The sequence below is a fragment of the Macaca nemestrina genome, chromosome 12 (assembly GCF_043159975.1).
Source record: "Macaca nemestrina isolate mMacNem1 chromosome 12, mMacNem.hap1, whole genome shotgun sequence".
In the NCBI taxonomy this organism is placed as follows: Eukaryota; Metazoa; Chordata; class Mammalia; order Primates; family Cercopithecidae; genus Macaca; species Macaca nemestrina.
In genome coordinates this window covers 16,059,028-16,078,161 of record NC_092136.1, presented here as the reverse complement: position 1 = coordinate 16,078,161, position 19,134 = coordinate 16,059,028, and the positions used below count along the sequence as shown (strand labels likewise).

General features: G+C 51.0%; 1 protein-coding gene across 5 annotated transcripts in view; it reads left to right on the top strand.

The window, feature by feature from the left end:
* LOC105496052 (purinergic receptor P2X 3) overlaps nt 1-14,893 on the top strand; it is a 34,611-nt gene extending 19,718 nt beyond the window's left edge. For 2 of the 5 annotated variants that reach the window (XM_011766083.2, XM_071074595.1), the window contains exons 9-12: nt 10,120-10,213; nt 10,385-10,450; nt 11,368-11,445; nt 11,890-12,158. In XM_011766083.2, the coding sequence (XP_011764385.1) occupies nt 10,120-10,213; nt 10,385-10,450; nt 11,368-11,445; nt 11,890-12,003 (352 nt within the window). In that variant the 3' untranslated portion in view covers nt 12,004-12,158. Of the gene's footprint in view, nt 1-2,014; nt 2,165-10,119; nt 10,214-10,384; nt 10,451-11,367; nt 11,446-11,889; nt 12,159-12,405 lie in introns of those variants that run through there. The other 3 variants (XR_011610558.1, XM_071074594.1, XM_011766086.2) reach the window with 3 other exon arrangements.
* The last annotated feature ends 4,241 nt before the right edge of the window (nt 14,894-19,134 follow it).

Here is a 19,134-nt window from a genome sequence, read left to right as displayed (position 1 = left end):
TTGCAAGTCAAACCCGGCTCCCGCAAGTTTGTTGCTGTTTTTCCTGCTGCTGTAACAGTTACGTGTCCCTGCTTTAAGAAGGAATTTCCACCACTCCATGAGAGGATGGATCATTTCTAAACAGATGTCTGAGAGCTTCCAAGGGATTTGTACATCGTGATAAAAAAACCCTTCTCCATTCAGCAAACGTTTATTGACTGCTGACTACTGCAAATGTCAGCTCAGCATGGGGAAGTACTTCTAACAGTTAGAGCTATCCAAAGCTAAATTTGGGCTGCTTCTACAGGTAGTAAGTTTCCTTGCACTGAATGTATTCAGGCATCGGCAGGGAAACCCTTTGTAGATAATGTAGGGAGAACTTTGAAGGTCTCTTTCAACTTCCAGATTATATCACATGCTGGGCTTTGTGGTGAACACAGAGATGAACCAGACCAGTTCCTAGAATCAAGCAAGTTTTAATATAGTGATGATAAACTTGAATCCAAATAACAAAAATGCTTATAAAAAATATATATATTTTGTGCTGGGGCAAGCTGAGGATAGTCAAGATGAAGCAGAGGTAAAGCAGAAGGAGCCCAGGCTGTGGGCTACAGTTCAGGCCTTGCTGTGAATCCTGGATGTGATGTAAAGCACATCTCATCGCCTCTGTGGGCCTCAGTTTCTGCCTCTGTAAAATGGGCTGGTTAAAGATGATGATCTTTTAGGCTCCTTCAAGCTCTGAAAGTCTGAATCAAACGTGTGTGGGTGTGTGAGGAAGGGCTGTGGAAATTTGGGCTGCTGAAGCATGCACTATTATTTATAGACCTATCACAATCACATTGGAATGGAGCTCCAGCCCTGCCCTGCAGAAGCGCATCTGACAAATGATTTATTATGGTAATTGACGTTTGTACTTACTCATTCTTTATCTATTGCTGGTAATGCCACAAGGGAGCACACGCACACACACATGCACGCACAACATCCCAGCACTATTAGGCCTCAAAATCATTCGATTGAGTCCTGCGTTAGAGGTGTCCTGTTTGGTCACAGCTAGGGGTGTCTCAGTGAAGGGCCCAGAGGGAAAGCACATTCAGCTGGGGTTTGTGAAGAAATTTACGCAACAGGGACCAGCATGGGAGTCGAGGCACTCAGGGAAGCCGTCACTACTGTAGACCTGCCGCCCCTGCGGCCGGGAATGGGAGCCTGTTTTTGAGCTGGGGTACCTGACAGGAGCAACGGTCAAAGTGACATAGCCACAGGCAAAATCAAGGCAGAGCGGGGAAGCAGCAAGCGGATACATACCCCATCCCCTTCTTCCCACCCTTGGGTCCCCTGCCAGTGCCGCCCATTGACCAAATTCCCCAGAAACCAGGGGGAGGAAGCCAGGAAATGTGGGCTGCAGAGGTCCACCTGCAGGGCTCCCCAGACCAGAGACTGGCTCCTGGGGCAAGCGCAGAGTTTTCCGCCCACCAGGCAACCATTCCCGCTTCCCTTCAAGTGTCTGGGCTCCAGCGGCCCTTCCAGCCGCGCCTGTCAGAGGAGCCCCCGGCCCTGACAACTCCGGCCCTGCCTGTGCCTCTGGGGCTGCTTTCCCCTTTTCCAGCTCGGCGCTGGCAGCTGTTCGGGCTCTGTTCTTTCCTCTGATGCCTATGGCATCATCACAGTCACAGCCGTGCTGTGCTTTCTCCACAGCTGAGTGTTCTCACAGACACCAGCTTAACAAGCTCCCTGCCCGCTGAGGCTGCAATGAACACCTTTTGGCTCCTCTCTTAGGGAGGCCGTAGGGGTAGGCGAGGGTTTTGGAGTCAAGCAGCCAGATTTCAGATCCTAGCTGTGCCCTTTGCGGGCAGAGTAGCCTATGGAGCATGTCTGTGCCTTTCCCCAGCCTGTAAAATCAGGAATGTTGCCTGATGACCAGTACACAATATTAATAGAAAGCTGTGTGCTAGGTACTGTGCTCAACCTTCACATTCCAGAATCATTTTATCCTCTAGGCAACCCTACAGCTACTGCTCTCATCTCCATTTTACAGATGGAAAAACAGACTCAGAGAGGTAATTCGCCCAAGGTCGTATAAACTAGGTGGCATAGCCAGGATTCAGGCCCAGGACCATCTCATTTCAAAGTCCCTAAGCTGCCAGCTACCTTGTTCAGTTGCTGTGAGTCCTGAATGAAACAACAGGTATGGAAGCCTCTAGCCTAGTGCCTAGCAGGAGTAACTGTCCTGCCTGTATTTTCCTACTCTTTCCCCCATTGCCCCTATCGAGAGGCTGGCTCCCACCAGTGGCACCCACTTTCCCACCTAGCTCGCTGCCGAACCTAACCGTCTTCTGCTGGGGAGAGAAATAGCCTGTTGTTACCACCTTATACTAGCTCCACGTGCAGAATTGGGAGCATTTGGAGAAACCAGCGACAGCAGGAGGGAGCCCTGAGGACAACCTAGCTAAACTCAATCTTTGAGATGTCAAGAATCCCAGAAGTTCATTTATTCTTCTGGCAAGCATTTACTCAACCCCCTACTGTGGGCATGAGGCCTTTGGGCAGACAGAAACAGTGAGATATGAGGTCAGGTGCGGTGGCGCATGCCTGTAATCCCAGCACTTTGGGAGGCCAAGGTGAGCGGATCATGAAGTCAGGAGATGGAGATCATCCTGGCCAACATGGTGAAACCCTGTCTCTGCTAAAAAATAAAATTAAAAAAGTACAAAAAATTAGCTGGGCATGGTGGTGCACACCTGCAATCTCAGTTACTCAGGAGGCTGAGGCAGGAGAAACACTTGAACCTGGCAGGTGGCAGTTGCAGTGAGCCGAGATCGTGCCACTGCACACTCCAGCCTGGCGATAGAGCGAGACTCTGTCTCAAAAAAAAAAAAAAGAAAGAAAGAAAGAAAGAAACAGTGAGATATGGCTAATAGTCCACAGTCCATAGTCCAAATTATCAGCTATAGTCTGGTGTGGCAGATACTGTAGTAGAGGCCTGAATCCTAATAGAGACAGAAAAGGCAGCCCCAGGGGATGTCCCAGTCTCAGCTCATGGCCCTGGTTTGTAGCATTTGCTGGATTTCTGTGAGGTAAATACTCCAGGATGGTCAATTTCAAGCTACCAGGGTGAAGTCACTAAACGTGGAATTGGGAAGAGATGCACACAACTGGCTGCCAACTGGGGCGTGTGGACCCAGCCGCTGCCACTTCCATCTGCCTCTACCCCCCAGCCCACCAACCCTCTTCCAGCTGCTTCAGAAACACCACGTTCTTTCCCATGAGAGGGCCTGCAGTTCCCTCAGCCAGGAAAGCGGCCCCTACCTCTGGCCTTCTTGCCCTTTTAACTCTCCATCCTTCAAGCCCCAGCTCGAGGGTCACTTTCTTTTTTTTTTTTTTTTTTTTTTTTAATTTTAGGTTCTGAGATACATGTGCAGGATGTGCAGGTTTGTTACATAGGTAAACGTGTGCCATGGTGGCTTGTTGCATCTGTCAACCCGTCACCTAGGTATTAAGTCCCGCGTGCATTAGCTATTTATCCTGATGCTCTCCCTCCCCTCACACTTCCAACAGGCCCCAGTGTGTGTTGTTCCCCTCCCTGTGTCCATGTGTTCTCATTGTTCAGCCCCCACTTATGAATGATAACATACGGTATTCGGTTTTCTGTTCTTGTGTTAGTTTGCTGAGGATGATGGCTTCCAGCTTCATCCATCTCCCTGCAAAGGTCATGATCTCATTCCTTTTCATGGCTGCATAGTATTCCATGGTGTATACATACCACATTTTCTTTATCCAGTCTATCATTGATGGGCATTTGGGTTGATTCCATGTCTTTGCTATTGTGAACAGTTCTGCAATAAACATGCATGCATGTATCTTTATAATAGAAGGATTTATATTCCTTTCATTATATACCCAGTGATGGGATTGCTGGATTAAATGGTATTTCTGGTTTCAGGGTCCTTTTCACATGAAGCCTTGCCTAACCCCCAGCCTAGGTCAGACATCTAACCATGCTCATAGAATGGCACTCCTCTCCTTCCCAGCCCTTCCTTATATCTGATTTTAGCTACTTATGGGTTTGTGTGGTTAATTAGTATTTCTCTCCTTCTCATGACAGCAGAGCTTGGCAAGGTATCAGCAGTACCTGAAACAGTATCTGGCACAGAGTAGGTGTGCTCCAAATATTTGTTGAATGCTAAAAGAATGAGAGGCCATCTGAGCTGGACCCTAATGGATGAATTGGAGTCTGCACGGTGGAAAAGGGAGGCGAGAGGAACAGCATGGGGAAAAGCATAGACGTCTGTGTCTGTGGGATGTGTTCAGGAAATGCAGGAAGGCAGGTAGTCTGGTGTGGCTGGAACTTGAGTGTGTGGCAGGAAGAAGAGCCTGCAGATAAGGCAGGTGGACTGGGCCAGGTCGGGAGGGCCAAGGTATCAAATGGTGCTGTCATTCTCACCAACCCCAATCCTAACCAAGAAAAAAAAAAAGTGATCTGGTAAGAACCAGAGGACTTGGGGGAAATCAAGCCTTGGGCATGGTATATGTAGCTGAGCCATTCCCCTTTTTGGATGAGGAGGCTGCAGGGTCCTTCTGTCCTGACACTGCACGGCCCCCCAGGCTTCCTGTTCTGCTCCCAGCCAGGGATTCTGGGCATGGAGACCCACCTAGCAAATGCAAAAAGATGCCCCAGCTGGAGAACAAAATTAGTTATGACCTCACAGAAATCAGGCAACAAAAGAACAGTGTAGAATGCTGGCTAAGAGTGTGGGTCCAACAACTGGACTGCCTGAGTTCGAATCCCAGCTTCACTCACTGTTGGTTTTGTGACCTTAAGACAAGTTGCTTCACCTCTCTGATCTGATTCCTCAGCTGTGATATGGGAGTAGCAACAGTACTTAAATGCAGTGGGGTGGTTATGAGCATTAAATGAGCTAATAAGCATAAAGCACGTAGCACAGTGTCTGGTCACAGAGGAGCACTCAGTAGATGCTGGCTGTCATTATTACTAATATCATTATCTACAGGAGCCAGGAGAGTGTAATGATCAAAGTCAATGTAGATATTGTTTCATTTTATCTTAATGCTAGGATAAGAAAGGGATGCGTTTTAAGCACTGGCTATATATGGACACTCTCTCAACTCATCCTCCTCAGAGCTCTTTTTCCTCCCATTTTTCAGTTGAAGTAAAAAACTCAGAGAAGTCGATTGACTTTCCCAAGATCAAGAAGCTAATTCACAACAGCCATAGCACCACACCCAGATCCCCTAGGGCCTCCTTAGAGGGTTTACTCCTGGGATGTAGCATCAAGGGACTGTGCCCTCTGTCTAATCCCGAGTAACTCCCCAACTTCAGCTCTTTCTTTGTCCCTTGGCAAATTACATCTCTTGCCCATGAAATTCTGGGAGTTTGTAACAGTCAGGGTTAGTATTGCTAGTTGTTATAACAAACAAACCCCTCATTTCAGTGACTTAATGTGAAGGTCGATTTCTTGCCTATGGCACAGTGCACTGTGGGCCAGTGGGGGTAGGGAGCTCCGTGCAGTCATTCAGGGCTCTAGGTTCCTACCATCTTGACTCAGCCTCTCTAGAGTCTCAGAGTCCTCTCCTGACTCCTGAGCAACTGGCCGTCCGGTGAGGAAAGGGAAGATGTAGAAGGTACACTGCTCTAAACCACCTCAGTCCAGAGGGAACAGACCTCACTGCCATTCACATTTCACTGGCAAAAACTAGTCATGGGGCCGCAGCTAAATGCAGGGGACTGGGAAATGTGGTCTAATCATCTGCAAAGAGAGGAGATAACCAGATCCTGGTGACCAATGAGCCGTCTCTGCCCCAGGGGTGGGCAGATTCTGTGATCCCCATCAGCCACAGAAGAGTGCAGAAGCTGGGACTCCTGGGTTACCCCTCCTGTCTGCAGCCTGGGCCCACACTCCCTGAGCTCTGTTCCTCCTCCCTCCACCCGGGAAGAGAACCAGTCCCTGCCAACCCTCCTCAGAGGGTGGGTGGTTGGTGAGATAATGATCTTACCATGCTTATTGCCTCTTGGAAGGCAGGTGCTGGAGAAAAACCAAGTCCGCTTTGATTTTTCTCCCTGTTCCCTTCACATTCCTTCCCAGGATAAATTTAGCCAGCCCTCACTTTGAACGGCAGTGCCCAGGATACGACTTTTTGTTCTCCAAGTTGATGTCACTGTCAGAGCCGTTTTCATGGTTGCAGCTTTTGGCCAGCAGTGAAGATTTCAGGATCGCAGGCCCAGCCTCTGCCCTAGCCAAACATCTGTGACCTACCCTCTCGCCCCTGCCCACTTCCCATGGGCATGAGAAGCCAAATCTCTGAGACAAGGGCCTTGAATTCTCCAGTGATGTGAGACAGAACACAGTATTTAGAAGGCTTTGAGATCTCGCACAAGAGCTGTGTTATCCTTAACAGCCTCCAAGAGCTCAGAGGCAGGACGGCTCAAGGGACATGAGCATGAACTTTGGAGGCATCAGTATGGATTAGAATCCCAGCTCTGGCAAGTTACCTTCTCACCTGTTTCCTCATCTGTACGATGGGTCAACAACAGTGTAGTCTTCATGAGATTAGTGGAGATGCTTATATTAAGGAACCACCTATATTGCTGGTGCTCTAAAAACAGTGGGCATGGAGACAGTGATGGTCTGTACTTACCTTCAGAACAATCTGAAAGCCACAGTAAGGACTTCCTGGAGCCTTCTGCCCATTCCAGATAATTCTTTTGCAAACTTCTTTAAAATATCCTGAGAGTCCTCCTTGAAGAATTTATGTTCTTAGACCCTGTCGTCTTTGTGGAAATGACGTCCTCTCTTGTGTCCATCCTATTATTCTCCTTTTGCCGCACCTTGAATTCGTTCTGTTTTGCCTTGGTTGTGAAGCTATCTTCCTCTACCACCTAGACTTGAACTTAGCATCATTTAAAAGCTGGTTTAGCCCCTCCCCTCTTTCCCTGACCTCTAAGCCCTCTTCCAGCTAAGTGGTTGTACTTCTTTCTGCTGCCTTCTCAGGGTCACTCTCATTCTTACTCTGGGTCTTACTCTTTCTTGGGATCCTCTTGCCTCCCCTGCCTCTCCCTCAGCTGCACAGCCCAAAAGGAAACACCTTCCCAGGTCAGGCTCCCCTGGAAACCATTTTTTCACTGAGTCGTTCTCAGCCTTACTGGAGCAACAGGTGCATCACTCAGGCACACCAGCTCTGCTCACGCCCACGCACAGGCAGAGAGAAAATGTGTCACCCATTCTCCTGTGCTCCCTCCTGACCCAGATAAAGCTCTCTAGGACTGAACTTGCTCCTCTGTAAAGGGGAGTGGTCAGGGTAGGTGTCCTGAGGGGAAACAGTGGGCGGCCTCACAGGGGTGATTGAATAAAGAGACTGTACACAAAGGTGCATTCGAGGTAAAGGGAGGGGAACTAACCAGGCCAGTGAAGGGCCTCTGTGCTGGCAATGAGGCCAAGCTGCTACCACCTAAGCTGGCGGGAGCGAGGAGAGGAGCAATTCCCAGAACCTGAAAAAATGCCCAGGCTGCCCAGCCAGCTCAGTGCCCTGGTCTTTCTTTTTCCCTGCCCTCTGATCTCCTGTCAGTGCCTTCCATTGGCTGAACCCACCTGAAAATGGAGGCCAAAGCAGTCTTTGCAGACCAGGCTCTCAGGGCCCGGAACTGGGCACAGAAGGGACAGAGAATGAGTGTGGAGGAGCAGACAGAGTCTCCAACACAAGAATCTCAATGATGTCCGCATTTACCCTGTCTCACCAACAGACCTTCTAGTGGGGCATGAGCACACCTGTGCTTATAGACATGGAAACAGACACCCTGAAGGCTAAGGAACCCCAGAGGCACATTAACAAGTGGTGGAGCCAGGATTTAGATTCATTTCTGCCTGACTCCAGAGCGCCCCACTGCCAGATGGCGGCCAGAGTAGATAGTGGCCGGCGTTTTCCTTCCCCATCACAAGTTATCTTCCTCCCGTGCTTGTAATCCCGCCATGATTGATTCACTTGGGTTGAGCATTTCCTTCTCTGTTGTACAGATTCAAATGCAAACATCCCTGTCAGGAGCATCACGTCAATCACTGAACACTTTCAGGGAATCAGTTTCTCAGACCCCTGGTGGGAGAGGCCTGGGAATCTGTGGGGACTGGAGACACTGAGAGGGAACAATGTCGACCCCACAAGGCTAAGGAGCTTCTGGGCCCTTTCGTTCCCTTGATTTCACTTAATCCTCACCACTTTCCAAGGTTGCTGGCATCAGAAACCCATTTTACAGCTGTGGGACAGTAGCCCAAAGAGATGACACTTTCCTAATGTGAGAGTTTGGCCCGTGATGGGCAGAGCCACACAGCAGAAAGTGCACTGGCTTTAGAAGCCAAAGACTGATGCGATTTGAATCCCAAATCCAGCACTTCACTAACTGCGAAACTACAGGCAAATCTCCTCCCTACCATAGGCATCTGCAAAATGGGGGTCTGAACACTCACCTCTGTGTGGTGAACACTAACCCCTGTTTGTGGTGAGAATGAAATGGGATCATTTTCCGAAGTCCGCAGCACAGTTCATGGCACCCGGAAGCCAAGGCAGAGAAGGTGCAGGGGTCAAAGTCTTGGACTTGGGCAAATCTAGTGCTGAGCTCACCAGCTGGTGAACTCAGCACCAGCTCTGGGTGACCCCAGACAAGTCACCTCACCCCCTCAGAGCCTCGTTTGAAAAACAGAGCAATCACGTGCCTATCTATAATCATCCGCTTTCCGTTGCTTCTAACGAAATACCTGAATCTGGGTAATTTATAAAGAAAAGGAATTTATTTCTTCATGTATAGAGGCTGAGAAATCCAAGGCTGTGGAGCCAGCCGCATCTGGTGAGTCTTCCTACTGGTGGGGACTGCAGTCTCGGGCGCAGGGTGTCACGTGGAGCAGAGCTGAGTGTACTAATGTGATAGCTCAGATCTCTCTTCCTCTTCTTACACACCCACCAGTTCCCCTCCCGTGATAGCGCATTAATCCATTAATCCATGAATGGATTAATCCATCCACGAGGGCAAAGCCCACAGGGTCCAATCGCCTCTTAAAGGCCCCACCTGTCAATACTGCCACGTTGGGGATTAAGTTTCAACGTGAGTTTTGGATGAGAACATTCAAACCATAGCACTGTCCCAAAGGTTTGTTGCAAGGGTGAAATGAGACAAGGAGTCTGAAAGCGCCTTTTAAAACTGCTCTATAAATGTTAACAATAACAATGGCCAACATCAGCGAGTGTTTCCTGAGCGCTTACTGTGTTCCGCGCACTGTCTACACTCCTGACGTGTGTGGTTTCACTCAGTTCTCATGGCAGCCTTATGAAGCAGGACTTTTGTGTATTATTCCCACCTGCAAATGAGGAAATTGAGTGTCAGAGATGTTAAGTAACTGGCCCAACGTTGCACAGTCAGTAAGCGGCAGAGCCAGGCTTTGAGCCCAAATAAGCAGAGTGAGCTGGGCTCTGGGAGACCCAGACAAATGGAACTGAAGAAGCTTGGAGTCTAGCAGTGGCTCAAACTTTCTAACACATCAGAATCACTGATGGAAATTATTTAAAAGGCAAGTTCTGGCCGGGCATGGTGGCTCAGCCTGTAATCCCAGCACAGGCCGAGGCAGGTGGATCATTTGAGGTCAGGAGTTCAAGACCAGACTGGCCAACACGGTGAAACCCCATCTCTACTAAAAATACAATAATTAGCCAGGGATGGTGGCACGTGCCTGTAATCCCAGCTACTCGGGAAGCTGAGGCAGGAGAATCGCTTAAACCCAGAAGGCAGAGGTTTCAGTGAGCTGAGATCGCACTACCGCACTGCAGCCTGGGCGACAGAGTGAGACTCTGTCTCAAAAATATAAAAATAAATAAAAGGCAAGTTCTTGGGCTGCACCCACAGAGATGGTGATTCTGTGGGTTCAGGGTGGAGCTCAGGAATCTGCTTTTATAAGAAGCCCCCAAGATGATGCTTGTGCGAGGGGTCAGCTAACCACACAGGGAGGGGCGTGGCAGGTGTCTCAGAAACCGTAGGTAAGGGTTGCTCAGTGAGCGAAGACACAGGGCTCTGGAGGACCCAGAAGGTTCAGGCGGGAGAGAAAGGAGCCCACAGAGGGACCCATCTCTGCCTCTGACCTCCAGGTTTGCCAAGTACTACAAAATGGAGAACGGCAGTGAGTACCGCACCCTCCTGAAGGCTTTCGGCATCCGCTTCGACGTGCTGGTGTACGGGAATGTGAGTCCATGGGCCAGGCAGATGGGGTGGACAGGGGAGGCAGCCCAGACCACCTCTCGGGTTCTGAAGAAGCTCCTCTGGGGGGCAGGGATCTGCTGCTGGCCAGCTTTGACACCCTTACCCCCCTCCCGTGGGCCCTCTGCCCACTCGCCTTGGTCTTTGTGCACACAGGCTGGCAAGTTCAACATCATCCCCACCATCATCAGCTCTGTGGCGGCCTTTACTTCTGTGGGAGTGGTGAGTTCAGCCCCTCCAGGCTCTGATGGGCCAGCCAGAGTGGGGCCCAGACTGGCACCAGCAGGCAGGGGAGTGACGGGGGCAGCTCTGCCTCTGCCTGGAATGTAAAGTCCCCACCCCCCGCACTTGCCAGGTGCTTCAGTCTCCTTGGCCACCACCCTGCTGCGTCGGCACTGGCTGGAACGTCTCCAGTCATGGAGAGCTCATTACCTCCGGAAGCAGCCTTCCCGTTTTCAGGAGGCTCCACCTGTTACAGAGTTCCTGTTTCTCACCGTGTAGCTGGGGGAGGAGGCTCTGGGTTTCTGCAGACCTGGGATGCCTTAATGAGGAACAGAGCCCACGTGGCAGGGTGGGCACATAGCCTGCCTTCAGGGACTTCCACCCTTCCACCCCACGCAGTCCTCTCTCTGTGCAGCTGTGGTCTGGGTCACCCCCTAGGAGCTGGGAAGGCATCCCTGAAACATCCTGCAAAGTCCCTGGGCATTTTTCTAAGAGGGAACATCAGTCAGGCCTCCCTGGAGGACTGGTCCCCACCCTGGCCTTCATTCTGCAGATGTGCTAGCTCGGATCTCTCTTCCTCTTCTTATGAAGCCACCAGCTCCCCTCCCATGAGAGCCCATTGATCCATGAATCCATGAACGGATTAATCCATCCATGAGGGCAGAGCCCACAGGGTCCGATCGCCTCTTAAAGGCCCCACCTGTCAATACTGCCACATTGGGGATTAAGTTTCAGCATGAGTTTGGATGAGGACGTTCAAACCATAGCACTATCCCAAAAGTGTGCTGCAAGGGTGAAATGTCCTGCCCACTGTTTAGGCAGATTGGGGGTGCTGCCCGAGCCCACCACTTCCTGCCACCCTCATCCCAGCCACCCCAGGGCATCCCTTGGAGCCCGCCCTGCCTCTCCTCCTCCAGGGGACTGTTCTCTGTGACATCATCCTGCTCAACTTCCTCAAGGGGGCCGATCAATACAAGGCCAAGAAGTTTGAGGAGGTGAGTTGGGGGAGGGACACCCTTGGATGAAAGGGAGAGGGGGCAGGGCAGGTGGGGCAGGGACTCTCAGTGGCTCCCCTTCTGAGGCCTTCTGAAGGGGAGTTCACCAGGCCTCGATGAATATTTGGGGTCCAGACAAGGGAAGACTTGGCCAAGACTGGGCTCTGCAGAGAATCTTAGGGGTTCTGTGGGTCATCTCTGTCAAGGTCCCCACCCTGTCACCTCCCCTCTCCATTTCTGGGGCAGGACTAGGGGAGGCCATGGGATGAATGGGGGCTCTGTTTGCCCTTGGGGTACATAGGAGGGGCCTTGGGATCACACAGACATCCTGGCTCCCCTCATGACCGGGTCATGGGCACCCACTGCTGAGTCTGGCAAATGGGGTCACATGGGAGGACATTGCCCGTAGTCAGAACTCAGCAACACCAGTTCTTCTGCCTGCAGGTGAATGAGACTACGCTGAAAATCGCCGCTTTGACCAACCCAGTGTACCCCAGCGACCAGACCACGGCGGAGAAGCAGTCCACTGACTCGGGGGCCTTCTCCATAGGCCACTAGGCCTCTGTCCAGGGACCCACACTCACAAAGGCTCCAGGCCTCCCCACAGGGGACCCTGCCTGAGCAAGGGGGCATGGGAGGGAAGAGGGGCTCTCATTGCTGCTGCTCACTCCATGAGCACAGCTGGGACCCGGGTGTCTGGGCCTCCCACTGCTCCAGCGGACAGGCAGTGCCCCCTGCTGAGACCCCAATCTCACCTTCACTCCTTGCCTGACCCCATCTGCTTCCTAGGACCTCTGGGGCAGGAGCACCTGAGCCGTCCCTTTCCCAAAGAGTAGAGATGATGATGTAGAACAGATGGCCACAAGGGCCTACCAGGTGCCAGGCACTTTCACACACGTTATCTCATTTAATCCTTAGAGTAATCCTGTGAGGTACATACTAGTTTCCCTTGTTTTGAAGATAAACCAGGGCTCAGAGAGACTGAGTCATTTGCCCCAGGCCAGACAGTCAGGATGGGAGAGAGCTGGGATGTGAACCTCCGTCTGACTAACTCCATCACCTACACCCCATGAGAGAAGAATGAACTCCCGGGGGCCTCAGCCCTGCTGCTTCAGCCGCCTCTGCCCTGACCATGACTCGGTTAGTAAAGAGTAAGCCCCATGCCTTTCCCAGCAACAAAGGCTGCATTTCAGGGAGACTGGTTAGACAGTGGTGAGGGACCCCGTCTCTGACTTGGGTGGGTCCCAGATTTAGAAGGAAACCGAAGGCATGGGCTGTCGGTGAATTTTTCCTTATCACACGCCACAGCTCTCTCTCCAAACCAGGGAAGGGGTCATTCTTGTTCTTCTCCGGGACCCCGCACCCACACACATCTGGCCCCTCACTCTGGGGATTTGATTCCCAGGCCTGGGGTCCTGTCGTAGGCTGGGACCCTGTTCCAGGAGTTCAGCAGTCCTCATTTACAACATCGGTGAAAAGGCTCCAGTGAGGCCTGGTGCCTTGTGAGCTACTCAGCTGGGTCGGCCAGGCCTGTCCCCATAGGGTCTTAATAAGGTGTCCCGTTTTCTAAGGTTAGAAGCTAAAGGGGCCTTAGAAACCATCTTATCTAACCCTCTTGCTTACAGATGAGGCAACTGAGGCCAGAAAGGGAAAATGACTGGTTCAGTGCCACAGTTCATGGCCAAAAAGGAACCCACATGTCCTGCCCTTCAGGGAAGGAGGCAAGAACAGGAAGCTGGGTCCATTGACCCAGACATCCTCTATCCCCTTTTCTGGCCTCTCTTACAGTGAGAGGCCCAGAAATTGCCCCAGGGCAGGGCTCTGGGGCAAACCTAGGTTTTGTGAATCCTAAGCATATACAATTTGGGGGCATCTCTTTAGAAAGAATACAAAATTAGGTGTTAGAAGGGGCTCATGCTAGTGAATGAGCCTAAAGAATGTTTTGATAGCTTCACGATAAATCTGCATCTGGCAGTCAGAGTAGGCATGATCATGAGGTCTTAGCAGCACCAGCTCAACTGTAGATGGAGGGCGGCCCCTCAACACAAGGCACAGGAAGTGGGGAAGGGGACAGCTTCAGGAGTAGTTCAGGAGGCTCAAACGGTGGGTACTTGCAAAGGCCTTGCCCAATGACCCCCCACCCCAGGGGGAGAAGGGGTAAGAAGACTGTCTCCACATAAGGCTCAGCACGACTTCCCTCACTCTGCCCTAACCCACAGCCTCATGCCCAGGATGGTAGGGCATATCTCCCCAGGGTCAGCCTTGGGAATTGGGCAGTGCCTGGAGATCTGACCAGGCTATGCTTCTCCAGCAGAGACATCAGTGAAGCCAGCACTACATTCTCCACCTGGGAGTCCCCAGGCATTCCTGGGGAATCCAGTTCTTGGGAGGCTGGGGTCATGGGGATGCTCTCTAATGGGGAGATGGAGACAGCGGTGTCCTGAAGGGACCTTCCCCCCAACCCCTCCCCTTTACCCAGATGGAGGTGGTCCTCCTGCAGGTGCCTCAGCCCCTCTGGAGCCGGCCAGCAAGTGTGTGAGCCTGAGGTTGTCCTCCCCATATCTGAACTAAGTTACCGCTTCTGTGTGCTAGATGTAGGGTTAATATCAGTTGTGATAAAAACAGCTACCTTGTCTCTGTTGCATTATGGTTTACTCAGCACAATCACCAACATAATCACATGGATCCTCACACCAACCCTGGTGAGTCTGCTATGGTTTGTTATTAATCCTATTTGATAGAAAAAGAAATTTAAAGTACATGGAAATGAGATCTGGAACCCATGCCCATTCCTAACACTAAATTGCCTCTTTAATCATTCAGCATAAAAGCCAACATTGATTACTTACCATTGGCAGGCAATGGACCAAATGAGTGACAGGGATTGTCTAAGTCACCCCCCACTTTACAGAAGAAGAAACTGATGCCTACTAAAATAAAGAAACTGAAATAGGAGAACTAGGATTTGAACCTAGAACTGTATGACTCTAGAGTCTGAGATCCTGACTTCTATGCTCTATCTGTCTGGGGAAAATCCAGAAACTTGTTAGTACCTTTTTTTTCTATGTGTGCTCATGCAGGTAATACAGGTTTTGCTGCAGTAACAAGTAAAATTGCAAGGTTTAATACAGCAAAGTAGGTCAGACAGCCCCCTCCATCTGGTAGCTGTGCCATCTCAGACACATGGACTCCCAGGTCACTGTTGCAGGGAAAGTGAAAACTGGAGGATCACAGGGGATAATCCGAAGACCAGGCCTGGAGTGGGTTTACTTCATCTCCAGCCACTTTTTATTGGCAGGATTCAGCAGCGTGCTGCAGAGCCCAGCTTTACTGCAAGGATACTGGGAAAGTCCTAGTTCTCTTGGGTTTCTAGGAAGAGAAAATAGTGAGCACAGCCCTGGCTCTGCTTCGTTATCTCCATTTTAATAGCTTCTCTTCTCCCCCTCCCACCCCACTCCCACCATTTCCACTGATAGTTCCACACATCCTTTCCTTCTGTGTTCCTTCTCACAAAATCTTGTTCTCAGCAAGCTGCCAATCAGCCTTCCAGGGGTATGAATAGATAACATTCTGGGGAATTTCTTCTCTCAAGAGTATTTCCTTTTTAATCAGGGGTTATTCAAGACTGGAAGGCCTTAATCAGCCAAAGGAATGAAAATATAAGAGTTGACGTTGAGGCCTAATGCTAGATCATGCTGAAGATTTGAGGGACATCTTGTCTACCCTGGCCTGCCTCAAGTAAGCTTCAGTCTGGAGGGGTCTAAGCCCCTCTTCTTTCCCCTCCCTACCTCTACCCCTGATTTTGACTGGCAGGATGTTGGGCTACTGGATTTGGCTAAAGTCCATTCTCCATCAGGGAGATAAGTAGAGGTTGATATAAGGGGCTTGGCATTCAGCTGAAATACCAGTCTCCAGACCACATGCACAGAACTTCCTTTATCGCCTGTCCTTCCCACTCCCACAGACAGACGACACTGTTCTAGAAGCATAGCATCAAAAATGGGCTTATTTTAAAGCATGACTCTCCAATAGGAAAAAATAAAAGAATGGGTTTATTCATATAAAAAAAGAAAAGCTCAGTATCACTGAGCATTAGAGAAATGTAAATCAAAACTACAATGAGATACTATCTCACCAGTCAGAATGGCTATTACTAAAAAGTCAAAAAATAACAGATGCTGGTGAGGTTGTGGAGAAAGGGGAACACGTACTCCCTCGGTGGGGGTGTAAATTAGTTCAGCCATTGTGGAAAGCAGCATGGCGATTCCTCAAAGAGCTAAGAGCAGAACTACCACTGGACCCAGCAATCCCATTACTGGGTATATCCCCGGAGGAACATAAATAATTGTACCATGAAGACACAGGCATGAGAATGTTTACTGCAGCATTATTCACAATAGCAAAGACATGGAATCAGCCTAAATGCCCATCAATGACACATTGGAAAAAGACAGTGTGGTGCATATACACCATGGAATCGATGCAGTCATAAAAAGAACGAGATCATGTCTTTTTTGGGAACATGGGTGGCGCTAAAGACCATTATCCTTAACAAACTAAAGCAGGAACAGAAAACCAAATACCTCATGTTTTCACTTATAAGTAGGAACTAAAGGATAAGAACTCATGAACACAAAGAAAGGAACAACAAACACTAGGGTCTCCTTGAGGGTGGAGGGTAGGAGGAGGGGGAAGAGCAGAAAAATATTGGGTAGGCTGGGCGCGGTGGCTCACGCCTGTAATGTCAGCACTTTGGGAAGCCGAGGCAGGTGGATCACGAGGTCAGGAGAGAGAGACCATCCTGGCTGATACAATGAAACCCCGTCTCTACTAAACATACAAAAAATTAGCCCGGTGTGGTGGCGGGCGCCTGTAGTCCCAGCTACTTGGGAGGCTGAGGCAGGAGAATAGTGTGAACCCAGGAGGCAGAGCTTGCAGTGAGCCGAGATTGTGCCACTGCACTTCAGCCTGGGCAACAGAACAAGACTCCGTCTCAAAAAAAAAAAAAAATTGGGTAGTAGGCTTAGTACCTGGGTGATGAAATAATCTGAACAGCAAACAAACCGCCGTGACATGAGTTTACCTATGTAACAAACCTGCACAAGTACCCATGAACCTCAAATAAAGTTAAAAAAAAAAAAAAAAAAAAAGAATGGACTATTGTAGTGTGTAGTGCGCAGACCTGTGTGGGGCCCTACTCCCAGGTAGCTCCCCTTCCATGCCCTTGGGGAGAAGGACCACCTGATATGCTGTGATTAGGAGCTGCCTGACCCAATTTCCATCCATGGAAGTTGGACAGACCCCTCTACTGAGGACAGGCCTTTTCATGTAGAGACAGTCCCTGGGGCCCAGCATGGGTAAAGTCCCTAGCAATGCCAGTACCCATTCTCCTGTTGCCAGAGGCCTGCCCATGTTTAAGGGCCTCATCTCTGTGCTCTCTCCATCACCCAGTTTCCCCAGGGCTCTCTGATCCTGTCCCCTCAACTTTAGCACCCTTAGAAACACAGCACATCCAGGAAAACTTCTTTTCGCTCCTGAAACCACATCCCATCAGATGCTGGTACAGATATACACATACACACAAACATAGTCCGGTATGCAGGTATGCTCAGACACACACTGAGACATATGCCCACCCACGTACATACCAGTCAAAGACACAGAGGAAGACACATACACATACACAGAGAGATTCAGGAACATAAGGCTGCAAAGCTTTGCAGACGTATGCACTCACAGGTGTACGCAGACAGACATATCCATAAATACACAGAGATATGTAAATATATGCAGTCAACATGCAAATTCATACTGACTCACAGATTTATGCACATTTACATATATAAATTCACACATATACAGGTATACACGTACACAAACACTGACTCATGTACACACCATATACGCACACATGTACATGTGCACACACAGAAATACTTCTGTATTCTCCCTGGGCCCCATGTAGAAATACACTCCCATGAAGTCTCTCTCTCCTCTCTGCCTCCACCCCCCACAATCCAGGGCTCTCTACCCTCTTGATACCCAGTCTCAGATGTGAGCTTCCTGCTTCATCAACTCTACATCCTTCCTGGAGCCCGGTACGTCATCTGTGACAAAGTTAAGAGCAACAACAATAATCTCTCTCAATGTCCCCAGGGTCTGAGAAAGTGGGTGATGGAGAGACACAGAGGCCTGGGGCTGCCGAACTGGGAATGGGAACTACCAGACACCCTGGCTTTGCGCCCAGGGCCCTGCTGGGGAGAAGCCGCTCCCTCCTAAGGATGTGGCCCCTCTGCAGAGGTAGGCCAGGAGGAAGGAAGGGGAGGACCATCACCATCCTGGCAATGGATGGGGAACGTGCCTCAGAGGAGGCTGGGGACTCACAGAGGTGGCTGGGAATGGAATTGGGGGCCATTACCAGAAGCCAGAAAGGCACAGGGCCTGAGGAGCAGTCTGCCCCAAGACAAGACTGCTTTCTCCCCACCTCCTCGTGGTGTTCCCTAGGTGGGACCTCAATGTTCTACACCAACTCTTGAATCAGCTCCATGGCCTTTATTTTGGAAAGCCATCCATCCCAACCTGCACCCCATACTGAATCCAAACAAAGCAAGAGGACCAGAAAAGCACCCCACACCAACTGAGCTCCCACCCCCCACCTCCCCAATCCTTACCCATACTCCCAACCCCTCACCTCCACCACACCCATCCCTATTCCCATCCCCCCACCTCCCACCCCCACCCCTACTCCCATTTCCCCCACCTCCACCACACCCATCCCTACTCCCATCCCCCACCTCCCACCCCCACCCCTACTTCCAACCTCTCACCTCCACCACACCCATCCCTACTCCCATCCCTCCACCTTCCACTCCCACCCCAACCCCCATCCCCCCACCTCCCACCTCCACCCCTACTCCCAATTCCCCACCTCCCACCCCCCCACTTCCATACCCCACCTCCCCACTCCCATTCCCACCACCATCTCCACTACCTCTACTCCCACCCCCACACCCCCAATCCCTACCCCTACTCCCAACCCCTCACCTCTACCACACCCATCCCTACTCCTATCCCCCCACCTCCCACCCCCACACTTACTCCCAACCCCTCACCTCCACTACACCCATCCCTATTCCCATCCCTCCACCTCCCACCTCTACCCCTACTCCCAATTCCCCACCTCCCACCCCTACTTCCATCCCCCCACCTCCCCACTCCCATTCCTACTACCATCTCCACATCTCTACTACCTCTACTCCCACCCCCACACCCCCAATCCCTACCCCTACTCCCAACCCCTCACCTCTACCACACCCATCCCTACTCCCATCCCCCCACCTCCCACCCCCACACTTACTCCCAACCCCTCACCTCCACCACACCCATCCCTACGCACATTCTCCCATCTCCTACCTCCACCCCTACCCCATCGCCCCACCTCCCCACTCCCACCCCTACTCCCATCTCTACCACCTCTACTCCCACCACCCACACCCCTGCCCCAATCCCCCCATCCCTACCCCATGCCCAATGAGGCCTTCGGGACCGCGCCACCCCGGGTCCCGCTCCGCCTCCCAGCACAGCCGCCAGGCCCATCGGTCACTTTCCCGAAAGAGTGAATGCTTCCAGGATTTTCCTGAACTGGGGTAATCCCCCAAAGTGAGCAATAAAGAAACGAGAGTCAGGAAA